Here is a 24,537-nt window from a genome sequence, read left to right on the forward strand (position 1 = left end):
ACTCTTTTGGTTGAGTTAATTCATTCAACAATGAAGACAAGAGTTCCACTCAGATTTTTCTTGTGCTGGTAGATTTGATTAGCACACTTTCCAGATAGCAAGCGGCTCCGAACCAGTTCTGCGCTGGCTGTGCTGACTTCGAGCCAGAATTAGCACAGGTCCGCCATGGAGTCGCTTGCTATCTGGGTTGTTAAATAACTTCTACACATTAAAAAACCCTAGATCGATAAACCTCATAAATGTATTCCCTGAAAGTTACATACACTAACAGCATTATTGTTGTGGATCATGAAATGACTGCATCTATGCACAACCAGGATCTAAGATGATGTGTAAATTCTGCAAGCAAACAGAACTGCTCTATCCAAACAGTCTCCCTCAAATCAATCTCTCAAAGACAATATTACTAAATGTTGTATTAACAATCCAAGAAACCCTGTTTCACTGCAAAAATAAAGCATTTCAAATCTGTATGGGTGTATTCGATCATGCACTTGACTCATGTACATTGATTCACTGTGTTGTATCACAAGAGAACACACCTCTCTCTTGGCTGGCAGGCCTCTTGGGCCAATCAGAGAGCCACATAACTGTAATTGTTTACGTGTAGTTCTTCCTGTTCCTTTTCTACATGATAATAGGGACTTTAAGCATTGAAGGCTGTAGTTACAGCTACGGTGAGCAGAAATAAATCTGTGCCCTTATTGCACATGTGTGAATTGGACTTGATCCCATCTGCCCCCGTAGCCTGCTTATCTGCTACATGAAAGTAATGCCTTCCTCAAAGTAGATGAGCAGATCAAGTCAAATTCACACATGGGCACAAGGGCACAGATTTACTTCTGCCCACTGTAGCCGTGACCGCAGCAGTCAATGCTTAAAGTCCTTATAAAGAGAAGAGAAGACCCGCATGTAGGGCTTGCGGGCAGAACTTGTCACTGTAAAGTACTGGTCACTGCTACATTTAGGTAAATTAATTCCCAACATTCATTGCACCCCCAAGAGCCCCCCCCCCCCCCCCCCACAAAAAAGAAAAGTCTCAAACTCTCCAGCTGTGCAAATTGCAAGATTCTAAAAGTATAACGTTAAACAGAAAACACTGTATCTTTTCATTATATATACTGTGTGTATACTGTACAATACAGTATATACACAAATATGCACACAAACTACAGTACAGAACATGGAAATCACTACATATTGTTTCCAATCACAAAACACAGGCAGGCCATTTCAGTGTTTCATGGAAAAGTGTGCATGTGTATATGTGCACACATGCATTTATGAATGCATATTGCAGAAAACAATATGCATGCACAAAATATACATGTGTCATAAATACATATGTGTATGCATAAACCTACAAACATACACATACATATATATGAAGATACATATATGTAGGAGACAGACACCTCTCACATGTTTGTGGATAGACCCTTGAACATTGATAAGGGAACAATTTCCATTATCAAATAATCTTTTCGGTCTCTGACTTCTTTTCACATAGTCTCCATATCCCTCTGATGTTCAAAGTGAGAACGTTCTTATTAACAAATCCTTCCTGTCAGATATCCCACAAAAACACTGAAAAGATCATGAGGGTTAAACCAAGTAGGAACAAACAGGCAACACAACAACAAAGAAAATAGAATTATCAGAGTTAAAAACACACTCCAAAATTCTCTTGTAAAATATTAGTAAAAAGGAAGGAAATAAAAAAATAAATAAAAGCCCTCTCCATCACTAGGGATGACTGCTGCTGTTTCATGACATCATATGGCAGGACTGATTGTCTGGTCAGGGACTGGCCGGTGGCCTGCACCTTCAACTGTGAGGAAAATTGTAACAGGGCGGTATCATTCAAAGGGGTCTCTCTAATCAGACACTTAAAACTATATGACAAGCAGGATATGTTTCACATAACTGGTCCAAACTCCAGTGATCCTGCACTCGTGAGGGAGTGGACAAGAGATAATTCCATTTATGGATCAATTACACGAGATAAATTCTGCAAGAAAATAATCTCTGTTTGATTCCTTAGCACACTCAGTTTCTCAAACAAAACCCCCTTTGTACCTTTCCCTACCAGCACATTGTGATTGTACATTGCACTTTTGGGCTGTGGACATTAACTAAGAGAACAGTTTGGACATACTGTACAAGAGAGATTTGAAATCATTCGATCATCTTGAGTTGTCTACCAACAGGTTGTGTTCCTAAAAATGTGAGGGGCCAATTATACATAAAAAGCATTTGGAAAAAAAGGAAGATGAAAACTTTTTCTGTGCACCATCATGAGAAAGAGTCTTAAAATGTCCAGCTACTGAAATTGGAACAAACATAAAAATTCATTGTGCTACGGAGATGCCTCTTAGGCCAGAGAGTAGTGTAAAATGATTCATGTCATTTCTATTGAAACTGCCCCATTTGCAGTTTCAACAGTAGGGGCCAAGAGGAAATCTGCTTATTAAAGTAAATCAGTGGCTAGGGTATAAATACCACCCAAAGAGTGTATAACGTTCAGATAATGGGAACGTGACATTACAAATTAAATGTGCTTTGAATGTAAAATATCTGACAGAGAGGCAGTGTCTCTATGTAGGCAAAGCCAGTTCTATAGCAAAAACAATGTAAACATAGTGCTGTGTGTAGAGATCCTCCACCCCCTCTCTGATCAGCATTGTTTCCCTTTATAAAGTGACCTTCTGACTCCACCATCTCTGGGGCTGTACAACAGACACATCAAAGTTCAGCAGTGGATTCTGTGAGCATTGGAAAAGGCACCCAGAATGGTGCCAAACCCAGGGAAAAAGTGTTTGGTTGAACATTGCCAAGCCTTTAAAAGTTGTTCAAACTTTACAATGCTTGGTTTGCTTCACAAAACAATTTCTTGTGGTTCAAAATGTTTGCTTTGCTTTCAAAACGGATTTTTCCTTTTAAATCCAACAGAATATATATGTTCATACTTGCAAGATTAACTCCAGATAATTTTTTGCAGAACCACCCCCAGGTGCTCTTTAGGTTTGTGCCTTTGCCTGCCACCCACAGTGAACTGAAACTTGTCTTCATATTGAGTACAGTGACAGCGAGGCCCTGGGTGCCCCTGCCCTTAGCAATAGGAGAGTGAGGCAGTCAGACTCGCTGACTTGATCAAATCAAAGTGCTTTGACATGGAGAGAAAAACGTGTTGAAACGTGCTGTGTAAGTCAATCAATGAAAGCGTGTGGCAGTTTGATCCATTATGAGCCTGATGAGGCCTCACTCTCCTCCCACATTCTGCACTCTGCTACTGAGGCGTATGTCGTCCTCGGTCTCTGGCTGCCACCACATATCTCTGAGACATAAGCAGTGTATCCAAGGCGTCCACTGTCTTTCCACACGATGTGTAATCCAGACAGGGCCCCATGAAAAGGTAAATGCTATCTATGAGACTAACATATGACAAACAAAAAAATAGACACACAAACCTTAAAAAAGGGATAGAACGCATGAGCTGGCTGACATCATGTCAACTCCCACCTGCATCCCCCATTGCCATGGAAACAGTGATCTTGGGGGAAGGGAGGGTGCATGGCAGGAGTGGTTCCGCCATTCCACCAAATGCGGTAGGTAAAGTGCTGACATTCCACATTCTGCAGCCTCAGAGCACAGATGCTATGAGGAGGTGAGCTCAAGGGGATGTTCTGCCCTCGCCTCCGTCGAGCAAGAGAGGTGTGGTCAGAATACAAGGGGCGAAAGAATACTCGGCACCAATAACATGACTGAGCTAGTCATGTGACATGAACTCTACCCCCATCTCTCAGTGACACTCAGAACTGGACCATAGCCTTTCAACATCCTGTGTCTCCTGCAACCTTGGACAATGTGCCGAACAGTCTGTTCATGTCGGACCCTTTAAAGGTGATGATAATGTAAATGTAAATGGACTATAAAGCAAGGAGACCAGCTTATTTTTCATAATAGAGTCAAGCAGTGCTCAAGCCACCTGCCTATGTATATATGTTTGATACACTGCAATCCCTCAAACAATCTTACCCAAGAATTGTGGAACTATTTCAACAGCCTGTGCAATATCAAACAATGTCAAAACTCTGTGTGTAGGTATTACACGGACCTAAAGTAAAATTATAGCATGAAAATATGTAGTAAATGTAGCCTACAGTACAGTAATCTGGATAGGAAAAACAAAACAAAAAAATCACACGTAAGTGAATCGTTGCTCTCATTCCCCCATTTGCAAAAATCCTGTGACTGTTCACTTGCCTATATTTGATCTGCCTTCGATGCAGATCTTAACCTCCTGAGGGATAAATGTGGTTTTGGGCAGGGGTGGGGATGGCCCCTCACCAGACTTCTCCACCTGTCGACCTTCTGGGGCTGACCATCTCCTCTTGCGACCAGAAGGTCGATCAGTGCCTCCAGATTCTGTTTTTAGTGCCTGGGGTGAGCAGGTCTTTTCCCCAGACTTCAGTTCTCCATTCTCAGAGATGATGCCCCCCACCCTGCCTTCCACCCCTCCTGCCCACTGCCCTAGTCCATTCTCCTGCTCTCTGCAGTTGCCCCCCCTGTCCCTGTGCTGTGTTTCTGCCTTGGGGGGCTTCAGTGGGACTCCAGCGGCCTGAGACTGGCTCTTCCTCAGAGAGCCATTCTTCAGGTTCTTCAGGGTGAGGGAAATGCAGACGTCACCCACTGACAGCTTGGCACACGACAGCTCAAACAGCTGGGTGGTCCTGTCCGGGCAGCAGGACGACCAACCCTGCCCGAAAACGAAGAAGGGATACTCCACCAACACCTCCACACTCACCTGTGTTTGATAGAGGGGGGGGAGAGAGGCAGGGGGTTCATACCACTGGTACAAATGCTGGTAACTCAGAGGAGACATCACAATTCAGTTAAATTCGATTCATCTTACCTTAATGGGGTGACAAAGAGGCCATCAGAGTATAATGAGTCTATAATGGGAGCTTGATCGGTTTGAAAAAAAAAGACTCCCTTGCTGAAGTTCTAGGTTCTTTTTTCCTATGAAGGAGACTGGAAGAGCTATACTGTAGAAAATTCAGATGCCTGCTCTCATCCTCTCAAGGGTGGAACCACGCTGCCGACTAACATGACACAGACATGGTAATTTCCATAAATTTTATGGAAAAATCTACCTTGAAAAATAAGTGCAAGGGCTAATTTGACTCTTGAATTTCAAGCGTGGTAAGCCCTATATAAGGCTATATCCAACACTTTGAAAGCTATTAAATCATCATTTTAATGCTTTTAACTCTTTGTCATGAAAAATGGTCTGGCTTTCAGCTCACCTGCACTCTGTGCTCTCCCACAGAGAACTGGATGATGGCGGAGTTGGGCGTGGGGCTTCCGTCGATGCGCTCCACCGTGCTGGAGTCGATCTTCAGCTCTCCACTGATCTCGGCGCTCTGGATGAAGTCCTCTGTCCGCAGGTCCTCCACCCGCTTCAGCTCCCCGTCCGCTAGCTGGATGATGGAGCCCTTCATGAAGTAGGGGGGCAGCAAGGGGGCAGGGGCTGCAGGCACAGGCAGGTTGAGCTGGGCCTGCACCAGGCCTCCGGCGGTGGCTGTAGCCGGGTAGGCTCCTGTGGCCTGCTGCTCACTCACCCCCACGAGCTCACACTTTGGGATCGCCGTGGCGATGTAGGAGTGCGAGGCAGACACAGTGTTTTGCTGGGGGGAGGTAACCACAGCATGGGGGGGCTCCTGCTCCCCTCCGCCACTGGCGCTGACTGGGACCAGCAGGGACTGCCCGCTCGGGATGAGCAGGTGCTGGGGCAGGGTGGCGTGGTAACTGACCGTCTGCTGCTGCTGCCCGCCACTTGCGATGTAGCCGATGATGGGCGGCTGGGGGGCGTGGTAGAAGCTGGGGGCGGTGACGCCCATGGAGATCTGTTCGGCGGCACTGGGAGTGGTCTGGATGACGGTGTGTGGGGACAGAGAGGCGATGTGCGTCTTCGGCCCCTCTGAGGACGTGGAAGAGGGGAAGGTGAAGGATGAAGCCTTGCCAGAGATGGGCTTGGTCAGAGCTGCACCCCCCTTCTCACTGTGAGCCACAGAGGATGGGGGCTTCTCTGGGCCGCAGTCCTGCTCAGCACCGCCGCTGTTGCCATGGCTGTTGGGCACCAGCATCAGAGAGGTTCGAAGCCCTGATGTTTCCTGTGTGTAGTCGGCTGGGATGACCACGTGCTGGGTCTCGTAGTGCTGCTGCGGCTGGCCGTGCGCTGCCTTGGCCACTCCACTCTGCTTGATCAGGCTGGCCTCCAGCAGCAGCCCGTAGCGCCGACCCTTCTCCACCTCGCCATTCAGCAGCTCCCTTGTCCGGCCCTCGTCTTTCTTGGCCACTGGGCTATCGGCGTACTGGACGACCACCTGCGAAGGCGTGAGGGTGAGGGTGTGGGGCAGGACGGCCGAATGCAAGGGCAGATGGCCGCCAGGCGAGGCCACCGTCCCCGCCGTCACACTCAGAGGGGAGCCGGCCATCTGGACGTACTGGTGGGTAGACTGGGGTGGAGGAGGGGTGCCCAGCAGGTGGTGCTGGTCCCCTTTAGAGGCCTGTGAAACCACAGCGCTACCATAGGCCTCCAGGTGAGGGCGCTGGACCAGGGCAGGGGTGGACGTGGCCGTTGGGGAGATGAGCTGGGAGGAGATGTAGCCGGCGTAGTGCCCCCCGTAGGCTGGGCTGATGAACTGCACGTTGGGTGGCAGCTGGGTATACTGGATGGTCCCGGCAGCTTGGGAGAGGGGCGAAGAGTACACCGTAGGCAGAGTGGTCAGCGCTGTTCCAGCCACTGCAACTCTGGACTGGGAGGACAAGGAGGATGAAGAGCAGGAGGAAGAGGAGTACTCCGTTGTTGAGGAGAGGGGTTTGTGTATGTGTCCATCGTGCTGCCCTCCAGTGTTCTGCCCACTGGCCACGCTTGCAAGCCATGCCAGGTTTTCCCCTCGTTGGCTCTCGCTGGCCGATGCCACCACCACAGCCTTCTCTTCCATGGCCAGAATTTCGCGTTTCTTTGGGGGCAAACACTCATTACTCCGCTCCTGGTTGGACTTCATGTTGTTCTACTGCTGGCAAGTCCAGTCTCGTCTTCTAATGTCAGTTTTCTCCCTCTCTTCCTTTTCTCTCTAACTCTTTATCTCTCTTTATCTGTCCGGTAGTTGTAGTTATCACTGTAGCGGGGTCCTCCCGCTAACTCGTTAGCCACTCCGGCGTCCTCAGCGTCTGACTGATGCAGATCTCAGTCTGAAGCTTGTGGAGTCTTGTCTGCTGTCAGAGGAGGATCCATGGATTTCATGAGGAATCATCTCCCTCTGAGTGTGGGCCTCCTCAGCTGTAACTGTACTCTGTGGAGGGAATCACACACACACACACACATATATTAGTCACCGCTCACAATAAAATGATGACTGATGGAAGCCCTAAGTGCCTCAGAGTGGGAGCTGGCTTTTCACATGAGGTAGAAAGGTGCTGCAAGCATCCATTACTTCTGCTTGGAAGTGCAGAATTTGGACTGTAAGAGAAGACTCTCGTGTGAGTGCGAATAAGAGAGAGAGACAGAAAGATTGTGTGTGTGTGTCTGTGTGTACATGCTTGTGTGTGTGCCTGGGTGCATGCACAGTGCACAGTATGTGTGTGGGAAAGCATGAGTGAGAGATCGAGTGAGACAGCGCACAGTAGCCTCTCAGCATTAGCTTTATTAATAATGCACCAGCAGCTCTGTTCTCAATGCACATTTAAAAGCCTGCACCCACAGCAGCAGGCCAGCATACATGTGCAGCCACTGTCATGCTCTCTGACACACATGCACACAGCACACTGACTCTAACACACAGTAGAAACAGGGTGCATTCATGTTTTTGGACTTCAGCATCATTCTGTGGTGTCAAAATGAAAAGGTTTCAATAAGCACCCACAGGAAGGTGTGTGAATCTGAAGAAGAACTTATTTTAAGCAATGTTTTCTAGGTAACTGTGCATAAAGGCACACATGTTTTCTCTCTAATACCTCTAATCATAACTAGTATACAGTTATAGTTTGTATTCTTCTATGAAGCTCTGGAAAGTTTTTTGTCCAAGTCTCCTCCAAAGCACATGTGTCAGCCAGCCACTTCACATCACAATGTAGCTCGCAACTCTGCCCCACACAGACATGAGTTGTAAGAGGACACTTCCGAGAGGACAATGTGCAGTTTACCTCTGTAAATTCCCGTCGGTATGAATGTACAGTATGTGTATGTAGACCAGCCTGTATGAGTGTCTCCTATGCATATACAACAAGACAAGTAAAAACCTTAAGCTTCCAATAATATTCTAACTCTTTATTCCACAGCATTTTGATGTATTTCAAAACACCCTCATTTCCAGTCAGGTATTCTGACATGACTTAGAATAGAAAATGTGTATACTGCTAGTGCTTTTGAAATAAGCTGTAGAGCATAAGCTATTCAGGGGCAATGCATGCATCTGGATAATTCAGGTGATTCAGAAGTTCAGACATTATATCCCACTTTGGGAAATGCTCCACTGAAAATAATGGTTGTTTGTGTAGTGTATTACTGACAGAACCAAATTGCTCAAAGAAACATGCAAAATAGCTAAATATTGCCCTAGAAGTGCACACTATATACTCATATATACTTCAGATGAAATGGTTGTACATTGCCAAGTTTTGTGAATACAATTAAAGACAATTCAGAAATAGGTCTGCTCTGTGTTGCATGTGGGAGGGTTGCTTTGAATATAAAATAAGCTGGACGTTTTGAGACATTAGGAGAGCCAGAGACCCAGCTGAGTTCTCATTCAGAATGGGACATTCCTCCAGTTCTGGGCCCTTATCAGCCTCTTATCTGCTGTGTCTCTGGAGCATTCTGAGGCCTCTCTTGGCACAAAGATGGAAAGGCTCTGTGTTTTTTCCCCTTGGTTGTTTTGGTTCACAGAAAATTGTGAGACAAAACCACAGCACTCTGCGTTCAGACAAATTGAGCTGTGAAGAAATGACATGCGATGGCTGGATTTTCACTGGGTTGGCTGTGACTCAGAAAGAAGCATCCAAGGAAAAGGCAGATGGTCTTTCTTCTGCTATGAGAACCATTACCTGCTTGTTATGTAACTGCAAGTAAATGTCATTACAAAGGTAACCACTGTGTCTGGCTGCCACTGCATTTATACCTGACTGTGAAGAGTAAACCTGTGGATATTTAAATGATTAAATGAAGTGCAAGTAAAGCTGTCTTTAGCCATCTTTCCAGTGCATCCTTGTTGTATTATAGTAGTGGTACATTGCTAGAGAACCTAGCGCCATCCATGTTTGCAAGTGAAACTGGTCCTGGAACACAATAACTGAGTGTGACAAGGGCCTGGAGGCCAGAGTCAATGAGTGCTGAGATTAGCTATTTATTTCTGCTTCACACTAGAGGTCATCACCATTGTTAATGGAAATTGCACAGTTAGACACTGGGTTACTGAAAAGTACTGTGTAAACAAGCCAACAGCAGCAGATGGGGCTCTATCTTTTTCACTCTCTCCTTCTCTATTTTTCTTCCTTTTGCCCCTCAGTTTCTCTCTTTTGCTTATTCCCCCTTTTTGTTTATTCTCTTTATCTCTGCATTTTCCCCTTCCCCTTTCTGTCTGTTTCTATCATTTCTTCATAGTCTACCTTTCTCTCTGCCTTAGACTTTATGTCTCTACTTCTCTTTCCCTCTGCCTCTCTCTTTTTCCGTCTCTCTAATTCAGAGTTCGGTCTGCAGTGCACACAGTCATTAGAGCATGCTAATTAGCTGAAGGCAATTTCCAGAGCTATTGTGAACAGGCACAACAACACATTCTACACAAAGGAGATTTTGAAAGAGAAGAAAGAAATAATAATTTCATACCAATACTTTAGTAGTATTTGGTAAGATGAACCATTTCCATTTCAATTTTGTCTATGATAGGTTGCTGCAGATGAACAACACAATATTACAATCTCTACAACTGGTAGTGACTGTTTGAAACAGGATCTCTGCATATGGCCAAACGTGGCCTATGTTGTATCCATCACAAGTTCAATCACTAAAGCCCATGCAAGCCCTTCAGACTATTTTCATCAGGCTTGTACAACCCTGTTGTGAGTATTAGTCTTAATTTTGTCATTATTTCAATGACAATAAAAACAAAAGAGAGAGTTTCATCTTTAATCCTCTCACCAAACTGTGCACCATTCATTTCTTCCCACATTCACTTCTGTTCCTGGTATACTGCCAGGAATCAGCCGGCAAGGATTAATGGAGAGTTGGCTGCCACAATACTACCCTAAACCCACAAGTATAAATATGCCAATGAACATGGCTAAGCTAGAACTGAAGTGTGAACTGGCAAAAGACAGTCCTTAATACTATTTATAGGGGGGTGGTTTCAAGGAGGCAGTGATAGAGCAGGGGTTTCAACCTTTTCTGATGCAGGGACCCCCACCCAAGCTCAAAGGCATCCAGAAGGCCCCTCTCATAAGTTGAAAAGGGTTAGGAGGGGGAAATTGCAATTGCGGATCAGGGTGGGGGGGGGAAGATTCTATCTGTGCAAGTGCCAGCTGGACAGGGATTCCCTACAGTACCTTCACAGACTCTGAACTGAAAACCCAGGAGATAGAGTAACAAACCCTGGTCTTCCACTCCACAACACAATGCCACATCGGCACCAAGTCAGGCCTGGTGAGATGGAAAAATGCCCTGCAGTATGTCATTCTACCTCACAAGCGGGATCACTGTATTCTATTCACCTTTACGTACTGTAGACAAGTACCATTGAATCCAGCTCACATGGCCACGTACTGTACGAGACTGAAACCAATGTGGTGATGATTTATTCTGCAGGAGGCAAAGAGCTTACTGTCCGAGCGTGGGAGCCAAATTTTGGTCTCCTTCACCATACCAAGGACATTAACACATTGCAGAAAGGCCAGGCCTCTTGGGAGGTGGAACTGTCCTGCTGCAAAGTCCTTCCTTCCAATGTCACAATTCTTGATTTTCACTACAGTATTATAAGAAGTTCATCCCCAGTAATGGCCTCACCTAGCTGAAGATGTCATTGATGGTGTTGTAAGCAAGTGCAAGATCAGTCACAGATATAATTTTTGATTGTGAATGAAGTATCACCAAGTTACAGTATTTAATTCAGGACTACATTTACAAGGGTCTATTAAATCGGGAGCAGATGTGAGTAATTATAAAGTACTGAATTTAATAGGCAGAGAAGATGGTTATTTCTACCATTATTTGGTGAATCTTAGTGCCATGCTACATGGCTTTCCAACTATTCAGTACTGGAGTACCTGAGCTGCCCCGGTGTCAGGAAATCGGAATGTCTGTCAAAGCATATTACTTGACAACAAAGCACTGGATCATCCTATTTAAATGTGCTACTGTGCAAATTTGCAGCAGGGCCAGGGAACTCTCAGGGCTTATTTACATACACTGCATGTCAAAAGTATGTGAACCCCCTTTCTAATGAGTGGTTTTGGCTATTTCAGCCACACCCATTGCTAACAGGTGCATAAAATCAAGCACACAGTCATGCAATCTCCACTGACAAACAGTGTCTATAGAATGTGACGTACTGAAGAGCTCAGTGACTTTCAAAGTGGCACTGTCATAGGATGCCACCTTTGCAACAAGTCAGTTCATCAAATTTCTGCTCTGCTAGAGCTGCCCCAGTCAACTGTAAGTGCTGCCATTGTGAAGTGAAAACATATCGGAGCAACAACAGCCCAGTCACGAAATGGTAGGCCACACAAGCTCACAGAACAAGAGCTGAAGCATGTAGCACAAAAAGATAAGAAAAAAGAATAGAAACACGTTCTTTGGAGTGATGAATCACGCTTCACTATTTGGCAGTCTGATGGACAAATCTGGGTTTGGCGGAATGGTGCCAAATGTAAAGTTTGGGGCAGGAGGAATAATGGTCTAGGTCTATATTTAATGGTTTCGGCCAGTCCCCTTAGTTCCAGTGATGGGAAATCTCAACACTACCACATACAATGACATTCTAGAGAATTGTGTGCTTCCAACTTTGTGGCAACAGTTTGGGGAAGGCTCTTTCCTGTTTCAGCATGACAATGCCCCTCGTGCACAAACCAAGGTCCACAAAGAAATGGTCTGCTGAGTTTGGTGGGGATGAACTTGACTGGCCGGCACAGAACCCTTACCTCTACCCCATCAAACTCCTTTGGGATGAACTGGAATGCCAACTGTGAGTCAGGCCTTATGCCCAACATCACTGCCCAATCTCAATGATGCTTTTGTGGCTGAGTGGAAGCGAATCCTCGCAGCCATGTTCCAAAATCTACTGGAAAGCCTTCCCAGAAGAGTACAGACTGTTACAGCAGCAAATATTAATGCCCATGGTTTTGGAATGAGATGTTCAACAAGTACATATGGGTGCGATGTTCAGGTGTCCGCATACTTTTGGAAATATAGTGTGCAGTATCAACATGTACACATTCGCCCCCCCCCCCCCCCCCCCCAATAAACAGGTCAGGATACAGCAGAGCATAAGCTTTCCCCCACTAATCATTCCTCCTCTGGATTAAACTGCAGAAACAAAGGAGGGGCTCTGGCCCTGGGAGAGAGAGTGACCCACATTGAGCGGCGCCTGCAGCAACAGCATCAGAGTCTGGGAATACCCCACTCTACAGCAGCACCAGAGTCTGGGAATACCCCACTCTACAGCAGCACCAGGGCCTGGAATACCCCACTCTACAGCAGCACCAGAGCCTGGAATACCCCACTCTACAGCAGCACTAGCGCCTGGAATACTCCACTCTACAGCAGCACCAGAGTCTGGGAATACCCCACTCTACAGCAGCATCAGAGTCTGGAATACCCCACTCTACAGCAGCATCAGAGTCTGGAATACCCCACTCTACAGCAGCACCAGAGCCTGGAATACTCCACTCTACAGCAGCACCAGAGTCTGGGAATACCCCACTCTACAGCAGCATCAGAGTCTGGGAATACCCCACTCTACAGCAGCATCAGAGTCTGGAATACTCCACTCTACAGCAGCACCAGAGCCTGGAATACTCCACTCTACAGCAGCACCAGAGCCTGGAATACCCCACTCTACAGCAGCACCAGAGCCTGGAATACTCCACTCTACAGCAGCACCAGAGCCTGGAATACTCCACTCTACAGCAGCACCAGAGCCTGGAATACTCCACTCTACAGCAGCACCAGAGCCTGGAATACTCCACTCTACAGCAGCACTAGAGCCTGGAGTACTCCACTCTACAGCAGCACCAGAGCCTGGAATACTCCACTCTACAGCAGCACCAGAGCCTGGAATACTCCACTCTACAGCAGCACCAGAGCCTGGAATACTCCACTCTACAGCAGCACCAGAGCCTGGAATACTCCACTCTACAGCAGCACCAGAGCCTGGAATACTCCACTCTACAGCAGCATCAGAGTCTGGAATACTCCACTTTACAGCAGCACTAGAGCCTGGAGTACTCCACTCTACAGCAGCACCAGAGCCTGGAATACTCCACTCTACAGCAGCACCAGAGCCTGGAGTACTCCACTCTACAGCAGCACTAGAGCCTGGAATACTCCACTCTACAGCAGCACCAGAGCCTGGAATACTCCACTCAACAGCAGCACCAGAGCCTGGAATACTCCACTCTACAGCAGCACCAGAGCCTGGAATACTCCACTCTACAGCAGCACCAGAGCCTGGAGTACTCCACTCTACAGCAGCACTAGAGCCTGGAATACTCCACTCTACAGCAGCACTAGAGCCTGGAGTACTCCACTCTACAGCAGCACCAGAGCCTGGAGTACTCCACTCTACAGCAGCACCAAAGCCTGGAATACTCCACTCTACAGCAGCACCAAAGCCTGGAATACTCCACTCTACAGCAGCACCAGAGCCTGGAATACTCCACTCTACAGCAGCACCAGAGCCTGGAGTACTCCACTCTACAGCAGCACCAGAGCCTGGAATACTCCACTCTACAGCAGCACCAGAGCCTGGAATACTCCACTCTACAGCAGCACCAGAGCCTGGAATACTCCACTCTACAGCAGCACCAGAGCCTGGAATACTCCACTCTACAGCAGCACTAGAGCCTGGAGTACTCCACTCTACAGCAGCACCAGAGCCTGGAATACTCCACTCTACAGCAGCACCAGAGCCTGGAATACTCCACTCTACAGCAGCACCAGAGCCTGGAATACTCCACTCTACAGCAGCACCAGAGCCTGGAATACTCCACTCTACAGCAGCACCAGAGCCTGGAATACTCCACTCTACAGCAGCATCAGAGTCTGGAATACTCCACTTTACAGCAGCACTAGAGCCTGGAGTACTCCACTCTACAGCAGCACCAGAGCCTGGAATACTCCACTCTACAGCAGCACCAGAGCCTGGAGTACTCCACTCTACAGCAGCACTAGAGCCTGGAATACTCCACTCTACAGCAGCACCAGAGCCTGGAATACTCCACTCAACAGCAGCACCAGAGCCTGGAATACTCCACTCTACAGCAGCACCAGAGCCTGGAATACTCCACTCTACAGCAGCACCAGAGCCTGGAATACTCCACTCTACAGCAGCACCAGAGCCTGGAGTACTCCACTCTACAGCAGCATCAGAGTCTGGAATACTCCACTCTACAGCAGCACCAGAGTCTGGAATACTCCACTCTACAGCAGCACCAGAGCCTGGAATACTCCACTCTACAGCAGCACCAGAGCCTGGAATACTCCACTCTACAGCAGCATCAGAGTCTGGAATACTCCACTCTACAGCAGCACTAGAGCCTGGAATACTCCACTCTACAGCAGCACAAGAGCCTGGAATACTCCACTCTACAGCAGCATCAGAGTCTGGAATACTCCACTTTACAGCAGCACCAGAGCCTGGAGTACTCCACTCTACAGCAGCACCAGAGCCTGGAATACTCCACTCTACAGCAGCACTAGAGCCTGGAATACTCCACTCTACAGCAGCACTAGAGTCTGGAATACTCCACTCTACAGCAGCACCAGAGCCTGGAATACTCCACTCTACAGCAGCACTAGAGCCTGGAATACTCCATTCTACAGCAGCACCAGAGCCTGGAATACTCCACTCTACAGCAGCACCAGAGCCTGGAGTACTCCACTCTACAGCAGCATCAGCAATAAATGCATCTTAAAATGCAGCAGTTGCAGTGTCATCAACAGCAGTAGTAGTAATAATAATAATAATAATAATAAACCAAAATATAAGTAAATAAAAAGGATATTAAATAAACTATTAAATAAAATAGCATGTGAATACATAAAAAAAAATAATTAAATAAATAATCACAAGTAAAAACAGAAAACACTTTTTAAAATATTGCTAAAACAATGATAAAATAACAAAAATAGTATTTAAAAGCCAACCAAAATAGTTAGGATTTAAGTTTGCTTTTTGAAGTCCCACTAAGGCCAATGGGCTAATGGACTCCTGAATGCTTTTGCAGAGTTAGTCAATACCGTACAGAACACAGAACTTTCACATGGAGAAAAATGGAAAGCGGGGAATCTGATTGTCTGTACTGATCCTCATTAATTCCTACGGTGTGAATTATAGTCTCTCGTGTTTCTTAATTAAAGGAACCTTGATTAATTTGACTGAAAAAGATAATACACCCAAAAATCACAGAGGCAATGATAAGGAAAGCTGATACCAACATGCATCAAATCTCACAATTACTGTACCGTATCTCAGACTACAAAGTCAGTATGCAAATGTGATATTGTAAAAAACTGTAATAAGATTATAAAATTTACTATCAACCTGTAAATCCCCCAGATTACTGTGTTGGTAGCAGCTGAGACAAACCCCTTCAAAGAAAAAATCCTCACACAAACCAGCCAGAGCAGAGCGGCCTTAATACCCCACACACTCCTCTTCCACAAAGGCCTAAATCCCCAGCATGATACACTATCTGCCTTCTAATTTTAACCAGAGAGGTTTGCATCTGCGTCCGTCTGGTCCTCGTAGTGCGTGAGCAGGAACCCTCCCCCTTGACTAGAGCTGGTGCCTGGCCCTTTAAGAGGCGGGTACAGGTTTCCGTCCAGACAGCCAGCACAAACACCGCTGTCTCTGTCTTCACAATGACTACAGACTCCTGCATCGCTGCTCTCTAAAACCATGCACAATGCCGAGAGAGAGAGAGAGAGAGCGAGCAAGAGACAGAGAGACACAGAGAGAGAGAGATAGAGAGAGAGAGAAAAAGAGAGGGAGAAAGAGAGAGAGAGGACACAGAGTACCCGCAGCAAGGCTGCATGACTTGCGTTTTTTTACCCCCCCTCTCAGTTGTCCTCTCTCCGGGAGTCCCCAGCCTTGTTAAAAGACGATAGATGCTCTCACCCCTCAGGGGACAGAAAGCAAGGGTGTATGTCGGGGTGGATGAAAAACACCACAAGAAAAACACTGCAGTGCAAAAACAGCGCATAAGACATTCTCTGGTGCTGCCGTGTTTGGGAAAAACTTACCAATCTCTCCAGAGTCTCTGCTTGCATAGCCTGTTAAAAAAATCCTCTCTGGGTCTCTATGCCTTTTCGCGTCCCTGAGAAAAAAAAGCTTAGCCCCTCTCCAATTCTTCCCTTTCATGCAGAGCGTTTCCTTAAAGCAAATTTAGCAATGGAAATTCACCCTTTTCCTCGTTCCGGTACGCGATCTCCCCGCTGCCCCCTCCGCTAAGCCGTTTCCATGGGCTGGCGATAAGGAAGTCCCCCCGTGCTCCTGGCTCACATGAAGCAGTACGTGTGCAACACTCCGGCGTATGTTATGCAAGGCCACTCGACTGCCAGAGCTCCGAGCAGTACTCCCCTCCCGGTGCTCCGCCCACAACGCACTTCATCAGCTTCATCAGGTATTCATTCAAAAAACACACACTCGGCTTGGCAGCATGCCCAGACTACGCTTACAAGGAGAGAGAGGGAGGAGAGCAGGGAGTGAGAGGGGAATAGAGAAACAGGGAGAACGAGAGAGAGAGAGAGAGAGTGTGTGAGTGAGAGAGGAGGCGAGTGAAAAAAGGGGAGGAGGGAAGAGAAAATGAGAGTTTGCAAGAGAGGTGCACACGGACAAACAGATAGTGAGACAGACAGATGGAAACACGCGTACGCACACACGTATTGAAAATCCCACAGGGAGGTAATTATGCAAGGCTTTTCTCTGCTCGCACACACAATACGCTTCATTTTTTCTGCTGGCAGAGAAGAGAATCCCCCCTCATTCTCCCTTCACCTTCATTCTAGTGTGAGCCCTTTGCATCGCACCCCGAGGAGCAGCTCCGTGGATTCTGTCCTAAAATAACCCCACACCTCCTCCCAGCCCCATCCAGCATCTATCACACCCAACAGGAGGGGCGGGCGCAGATAACCACCCTCTCTGCCTGTCTGGCAGCGGGCCCGCCCTGCACCCAGGCTCTTTATCCACATACACACACACACATACACACACACACACACACATGCGCGCGTGCGCACACACACACACACGCATACACACACGCGCGCGCGCACACATTACACAGACTCACACATGCGCATGCACACACACACGCACACACGCATATGCACGCAAACAAACACACACATACACACTCGCGCTTGCACACACACACGCACACACACACCTCCCTTAAACCCTCACCAATTTATGCAAACCCCCTCCTGCTCCTTCCACCCATGATGAGGTCTGAACTCTGGGCTGGGGATGGAAGAGCATTCTAAAGGACACACATACGAGTCCAGACACACACATTCACATGCACAAACGCAGCTACACACAAAAGCCCCTGTACAAAGGCCCTGCCAAACTGATATGATAGCTATTGTAGTCAGCATGCATATTAAAGATTGTTAAATGCCACATGTTGAAATAAGCGTGACTGTTTTAATGACAGGACTGACAGTCTGTTGGCGTATCAGAGATCGGGCGAATGTTTTCATCTGCAGTAGCCGGCTACAGACCAGTCTGTGATTGCATGATTTTTTTTTTCATCCACAGAACCGACTGACTGCTGATTGGTCTGGGATCACTCAATCCCCTGTCTGCATACGGTGAGTACGTGCATACAATAGACGAGGAAATTAATTCAGCTTCTGTTTAAATTAATACATTGACCACTAGAGGGCATCACACATTGTATCTGAGTAGTGTAAATGAGCCGCCTGCGATAGTACAAGCTATGGTGTTTGTTTAGCTGACCTACTTTCTCTGAAGGTTTTTTTTTTGCTATAAATTTTCAGACTGAAAGCACGAATTGGACTCAGAGCAGGTTTAAATTGTGCAGTGATGAGTGCTGTATGTATAATGCAGCGTGGGTGACATTACTTGAATAATAATCAGTCCACTTACACTGACACCACCCTCCTTTTTTCCCAGTTGTTCAATTGCACTGTCCTAGACACCGCTAGCGGACTTGTAATTTAGTCCTCTTTGGGAAGGAGGGGGTTACCTGTAGGACAGGCAAAATTGAGCACTGTCCTTTTATCTTAATTTAGGTCCTTTTATATTCACCTGCAAGACTTATTTATACTTTTAAGGAACACATTAATGTATAAATGTCTTACTTTAAGTATGATTAAGGAGGTACCAAAAAGATATTGAGGTTATTAAGCGTAACGTCACTACCGACTCATAACACAGTTCTGCCTTAAGAAAAATAATCAATATTTTTCATGAATTAACATGATGTAAGAGTACAGACTGCCTGTAGTACACTGCATGTAAGGCGTTCTAACACTTTGGCAGGACTAGAGAGGGCTGAGCAGCACAGTCACTAATCAAGCAATTTGACAAGGGCTAACAGCACGAGACCCAAGCTTGACCACAACAGCTAGTATGAGACAGTCTGTCTGGAGCCATCACTGAGGGAAAAGAGAGGTGTGGGGTAGACTGCAGGACCCTGTACGCATGCCCAGCATCGCTGAAGCCCAGGGACCCCTGAGCCAGGAGGGGCAGCCCGCCCCCCAGGTTACTGCCCCAGATCCCACTCCTCTTCCTCCCTCTATGTAGTGCACACTCGGATGCAGCATGTAAGCCTTTCATTGTTTTGACCATCTACAGGGAAGTCCTCGAGGGGGGGGTGCTGCTCCATTATTAACAACAGGCACAATAAATAAAACAACACAGGGATTTTCAGCGCTCTGATGTGGTGAAGCAAAACATCCGGCCTGTCCCCTCCCTACCCAACACACACCTTCAACCTCACTCAGAGGTCACTGAGTCCAAGGTTAGTGCTCCTCCTCTATATGAGTGCAACATGTACAGCATTCTATTAGACACAGCCTGAAGGAATCGCATCCACCCTGGGTACAAAACCAAGGAACAGCAACAAATACACCGTACACACGCACACAGACACAAACACACACACGTACAAACACACATATATAAATATATATATATATAAATATATATATATACACACACACACACACACACACACACACATGCACACACGCACCTGCACACAAATTCAAACAAACAAATGCCACACAGAGTAGGCCTTTCTAGACTGGGACTGTTTGTCCAGGTCATCTGCCAATGTGGTTCAGTCTGAATGAAAATATACAAAGATTCTGCAAACCATGCAAACCCGCTCCCAAAGCCAGCACTCAATTTTATGACTAGCCACTGCATTGGTATAGTAACTATTTCATCATTAAGGTAATCATTTTAATTGTACAATACATTTTTTAAAATCAAAATGACCACTTCTATTGGTGAGAATCATATTTTTGAAAAATAACCAAAAGGACAATTCTATTGGAAATTAGGACAATGGCAGTTATGAAATACATTTTTACACATGTTGATGATTACCCAAGCCACTCGCATGAGCAGGCAATGTGCCTGTATAGTGTAGGAACCTATATTCATAGTACTGAACGTATCTTCATAGCTGCTGTGGCTGTGCCTTTTAGGCAAGAGGCTAAAATTCTATGCAGTGAGCTCACAGTAACTGGCCCTGTGTGTTCTGAATAAGAGAATTCCAAGCAGTGAGCTCACAATAGCTGACCACGTGTCTTCTGAATAAGAGCATGTTCAGCTGTGAGCTGACAGTAGCTGGGCCTGTGCGGTTTGGATTAGAGTATTCCAAGAAATGAGCTCACAATAGCCGGCCCAGTGCATTTTGGAAAAGAGCATTCCATGCAGTTAGCTCACAGTAGCTGGCCCTGTGCAATGTGGATAAGAGCATTCCATGCAGTTAGCTCACAGTAGCTGGCCTTACGCATTTCAGATAAGAGAATTCCATGCTATAAGCTTGTCCCCAGTTCACACTGCATCCCAAACAGCTATCCAATCTTGCAGAAAATGAAGGGGAGAGACTCCCTTATTTTAATTGGAAGAGATTTCCAGTATTGTTGCTATAATTTTTCATTTCTATATTACACTGTTCAAAGCAAGGTATCTAATGAGTCACCAAGGTGACAGAAAGCACCTGTAGGTGTATGCAGGTCTATAGTATATATTTAGTATCTGAGCATGCCCACTCACATTATTAGCTGTGTTAAAACACTGAAGTACAGTAGTACAGTACACACATTCACTGCCACAAGCATCTAATCTCAGGACTAGCCACTGCCCTCTCTCTCTCTCTCTCTCTCTCTCTCTCTCTCTCATCTGAAAAAGAGCTTTCATAGCACACTTCAGTATGAGAACAGTCAGGCCCATCCTGACAAAGCAGGTCTTCTTTCCTTCCTTTGATCGCTTCACCATCGTAATCACTGCTCCTGCTTTGAGCAGAAAACAAAGACGATTCTAATTAAGACCAATTAAACCATTTTCTGAACATTTAACGGCTGAGATGAATTAGCAATCTCAGCACAAGACTTTGAAACAAACACCCACAGCTGATAAAATCTGAAGAATACACTGTAAACCAGCCAAAGATTTGTTGGAAATTGCTCAATACGACACAAAATGTAATTGTTCCTGTCAGCGTTGACAGCCTTTCCAAAGGCATATCTTGATGGAACCACATACGGTTTACTCCTGTCCTTGAGCCAACAGAATATATGAATTGGTGCTTGAGTTTGAGAACAAAGCCACACGCATGCACACACGCACACACGCACACACACACACACACACACACACACACAAAGCTCTGAAGGTTTGAGGCCTTGGAGCCCGGCCTTGTGCACAGAGGTCAGAGACGTGGGAGATATAAAACGGAGAAAAAAGAAAGGAATGCCTCACAAACAGCAGAGCAGATTGAACACTATAAATAGTGCAAATGCCTCTTCGAGGAAAACACTCCGAGCTATGAAGCAGGAATCGAAAAACTCGCAAAAAACACCAGACTGCCACCTCAAACATGTTTATTTAGGTTTGTTAAATTAAATATGAACACACAATTTTTAAATTATCTGCTTTCTCTCAAAACACAAAACACAGATATATATATATATATACGTGAAGACCGGGAAGAGAGAGCTAGAGAGGTAACACACATACCATTGTACTTACAGCTGCCAAACTCATTAAGAACACTTCCCTACTAACATTACCATGCATTATTTCCTACAAATATCACAAAGCAAACCAAAGATCAAAGATTGAACCCAGAAAAACCAATACAGCACATAAAAACACCCACAGACTCACTAGAGTAAGCACAGCTGCACCTTACCCTCGTCTGACAATGCCAATGGTAACTGTCCAGAAAGGGTATCCTCTGGACACTGATTTTCCCTCCATATGTCCAGTTAAAAGGACCTGTGAACTCTTGTCTATGCTATACTCGGAGTGTGGGAGAGAGCTAAGCCAGCCCTTTATGTTCCTCATACAAAAGGAAACATGTCCAGACATGTAGAGACACACACGGTACAATTAGACTGCTGTATAAATACTTACATATAGATTAAGAGATGGAGGGTTGGGCAAGGATATCATGCACAGGCGCACCTAAACGCAGATTCTATAGGTAGATGGAGGACCCAGCTGTGTGACCGCGTTGGGTCAGAAGGGAGGGGCCGGCAAACTGCCAGGTATAAGAGAAGAGAGGGATCCAGGCACACTCAGCACTGACTGAGAGGGATCCAGGCTCACTCAGCACTGACTGAGAGGGATCCAGGCTCACTCAGCACTGACTGAGAGGGATCCAGACTCACTCAGCACTGACTGTGAGGGATCCAGGCTCTGACTGAGAGGGATCCAGGCTCACTCAGCACTGACTGAGAGGGATCCAGGCTCACTCAGCACTGACTGAGAGGGATCCAGGCACACTCAGCTCTGACTGAGAGGGATCCAGACTCACTCAGCACTGACTGAGAGGGATCCAGGCTCACTCAGCACTGACTGAGAGGGATCCAGACTCACTCAGCACTGACTGTGAGGGATCCAGGCTCACTCAGCACTGACTGAGAGGGATCCAGACTCACTCAGCACTGACTGAGAGGGATCCAGGCTCTGACTGAGAGGGATCCAGGCTCACTCAGCTCTGACTGAGAGGGATCCAGGCTCACTCAGCTCTGACTGAGAGGGATCCAGACTCACTTAGCACTGACTGAGAGGGATCCAGGCTCACTCAGCACTGACTGAGAGGGATCCAGGCTCACTCAGCACTGACTGAGAGGGATCCAGGCTCACTCAGCTCTGACTGAGAGGGATCCAGGCTCACTCAGCACTGACTGAGAGGGATCCAGGCTCACTCAGCACTGACTGAGAGGGATCCAGGCTCACTCAGCACTGACTGAGAGGGATCCAGGCTCACTCAGCACTGACTGAGAGGGATCCAGGCTCTGACTGTGAGGGATCCAGGCTCACTCAGCTCTGACTGAGAGGGATCCAGGCTCACTCAGCTCTGACTGAGAGGGATCCAGGCTCACTCAGCTCTGACTGAGAGGGATCCAGACTCACTCAGCTCTGACTGAGAGGGATCCAGACTCACTCAGCACTGACTGAGAGGGATCCAGACTCACTCAGCTCTGACTGAGAGGGATCCAGACTCACTCAGCACTGACTGAGAGGGATCCAGACTCACTCAGCACTGACTGAGAGGGATCCAGACTCACTCAGCTCTGACTGAGAGGGATCCAGGCTCACTCAGCTCTGACTGAGAGGGATCCAGACTCACTCAGCTCTGACTGAGAGGGATCCAGACTCACTCAGCTCTGACTGAGAGGGATCCAGACTCACTCAGCACTGACTGAGAGGGATCCAGACTCACTCAGCTCTGACTGAGAGGGATCCAGACTCACTCAGCTCTGACTGAGAGGGATCCAGACTCACTCAGCTCTGACTGAGAGGGATCCAGACTCACTCAGCTCTGACTGAGAGGGATCCAGACTCACTCAGCTCTGACTGAGTGGGATCCAGACTCACTCAGCACTGACTGAGAGGGATCCAGACTCACTCAGCTCTGACTGAGTGGGATCCAGACTCACTCAGCACTGACTGAGAGGGATCCAGACTCACTCAGCTCTGACTGAGAGGGATCCAGACTCACTCAGCTCTGACTGAGTGGGATCCAGGCTCACTCAGCTCTGACTGAGAGGGATCCAGACTCACTCAGCTCTGACTGAGAGGGATCCAGACTCACTCAGCTCTGACTGAGAGGGATCCAGACTCACTCAGCTCTGACTGAGTGGGATCCAGGCTCACTCAGCTCTGACTGAGAGGGATCCAGACTCACTCAGCTCTGACTGAGAGGGATCCAGACTCACTCAGCTCTGACTGAGAGGGATCCAGACTCACAATCTAGAGTACCTTTCCTTCCGAGCAGAAACACGTGTACATGTTTGAGAAAAACCTTCAACATCAAACAACCAGCAAGTTTATCTCTTTTCTTATCTCTTTAGTGTTTTGCTGTGTTGCATGATTCCATGTCATCTTATAGTCTGTACATGTACTTTATTTCCACTGCTTTATTCTTGGTTTTATACTTTGATTTCAGTTCTCTGTACAGTATATCTATGCATTTTACCTGTTTTATGTTTCTGTAAACATAGTGACCATGGGTCTGAGAAAGGCGCTATATAAATAAAACATTATTTTTGTTGTTATTATTTGCAGACAGTGGAAATGGGCTGGTTGCAGATACATATTTCCCACGAGGCTATGCAGAAACAGCATGAAGGACAGCTACAGAAGCTGAACTCAAGTAATGCAACTTGGAAAAAAAAAAGATGGAACGATGCAGAACAAGTCAGCACGAGCATGAGATGTCAAATCCAGGACAGTGCTCAATGAACAGCCAGATCAAATAAGATTAATAAAGGATGCTGTTTGGAGTTAAAGCCAGCGGGTCCCCAGGACCAAGCCTGGGAAACACTACCCAGCACAACCGACATCAACATTCCCAATGGCTCACTGCACTCACTGTACACAGTGTATTTTAACTCAAAAGTAGTACTTCTATTTCTGGAAGCAGGGCAGTTGTAGAGGAGCTTAAAATAAGGACTCAGGGGCCAGCCCCCCCCCCCCCCCCCCCCCCCCCACTGGCAGAGGTGAGAAAGGGGTGAGAGGATACAGGCAGAGGCGGTGCTGAGGGACA

General features: G+C 46.9%; 1 protein-coding gene and 1 long non-coding RNA gene across 7 annotated transcripts in view; one reads left to right on the forward strand and one right to left on the reverse strand.

Annotated features, from left to right (window-relative positions):
- Positions 1–479: 479 nt before the first annotated feature.
- LOC118228030 (ataxin-1-like) overlaps positions 480–24,537 on the reverse strand; it is a 60,094-nt gene continuing 36,036 nt past the window's right edge. For 3 of the 6 annotated variants that reach the window (XM_035419261.1, XM_035419235.1, XM_035419253.1), the window contains 2 exons: positions 5,310–7,361; positions 480–4,807 (listed from right to left, as the gene is read on the reverse strand). In XM_035419261.1, the coding sequence (XP_035275152.1) occupies positions 4,259–4,807; positions 5,310–7,073 (2,313 nt within the window). In that variant the 5' untranslated portion in view covers positions 7,074–7,361 and the 3' untranslated portion in view covers positions 480–4,258. Of the gene's footprint in view, positions 4,808–5,309; positions 7,362–15,892; positions 16,178–16,519; positions 17,283–24,537 lie in introns of those variants that run through there. The other 3 variants (XM_035419243.1, XM_035419227.1, XM_035419265.1) reach the window with 3 other exon arrangements.
- On the forward strand, positions 17,608–24,442 carry LOC118228057. The gene is made up of 3 exons (XR_004765400.1): positions 17,608–18,091; positions 19,101–19,266; positions 24,057–24,442. It is a non-coding gene; the product is annotated as an uncharacterized LOC118228057 (long non-coding RNA).

Source organism: Anguilla anguilla, chromosome 1, assembly GCF_013347855.1.
Source record: "Anguilla anguilla isolate fAngAng1 chromosome 1, fAngAng1.pri, whole genome shotgun sequence".
Lineage (NCBI taxonomy): Eukaryota > Metazoa > Chordata > Actinopteri > Anguilliformes > Anguillidae > Anguilla > Anguilla anguilla.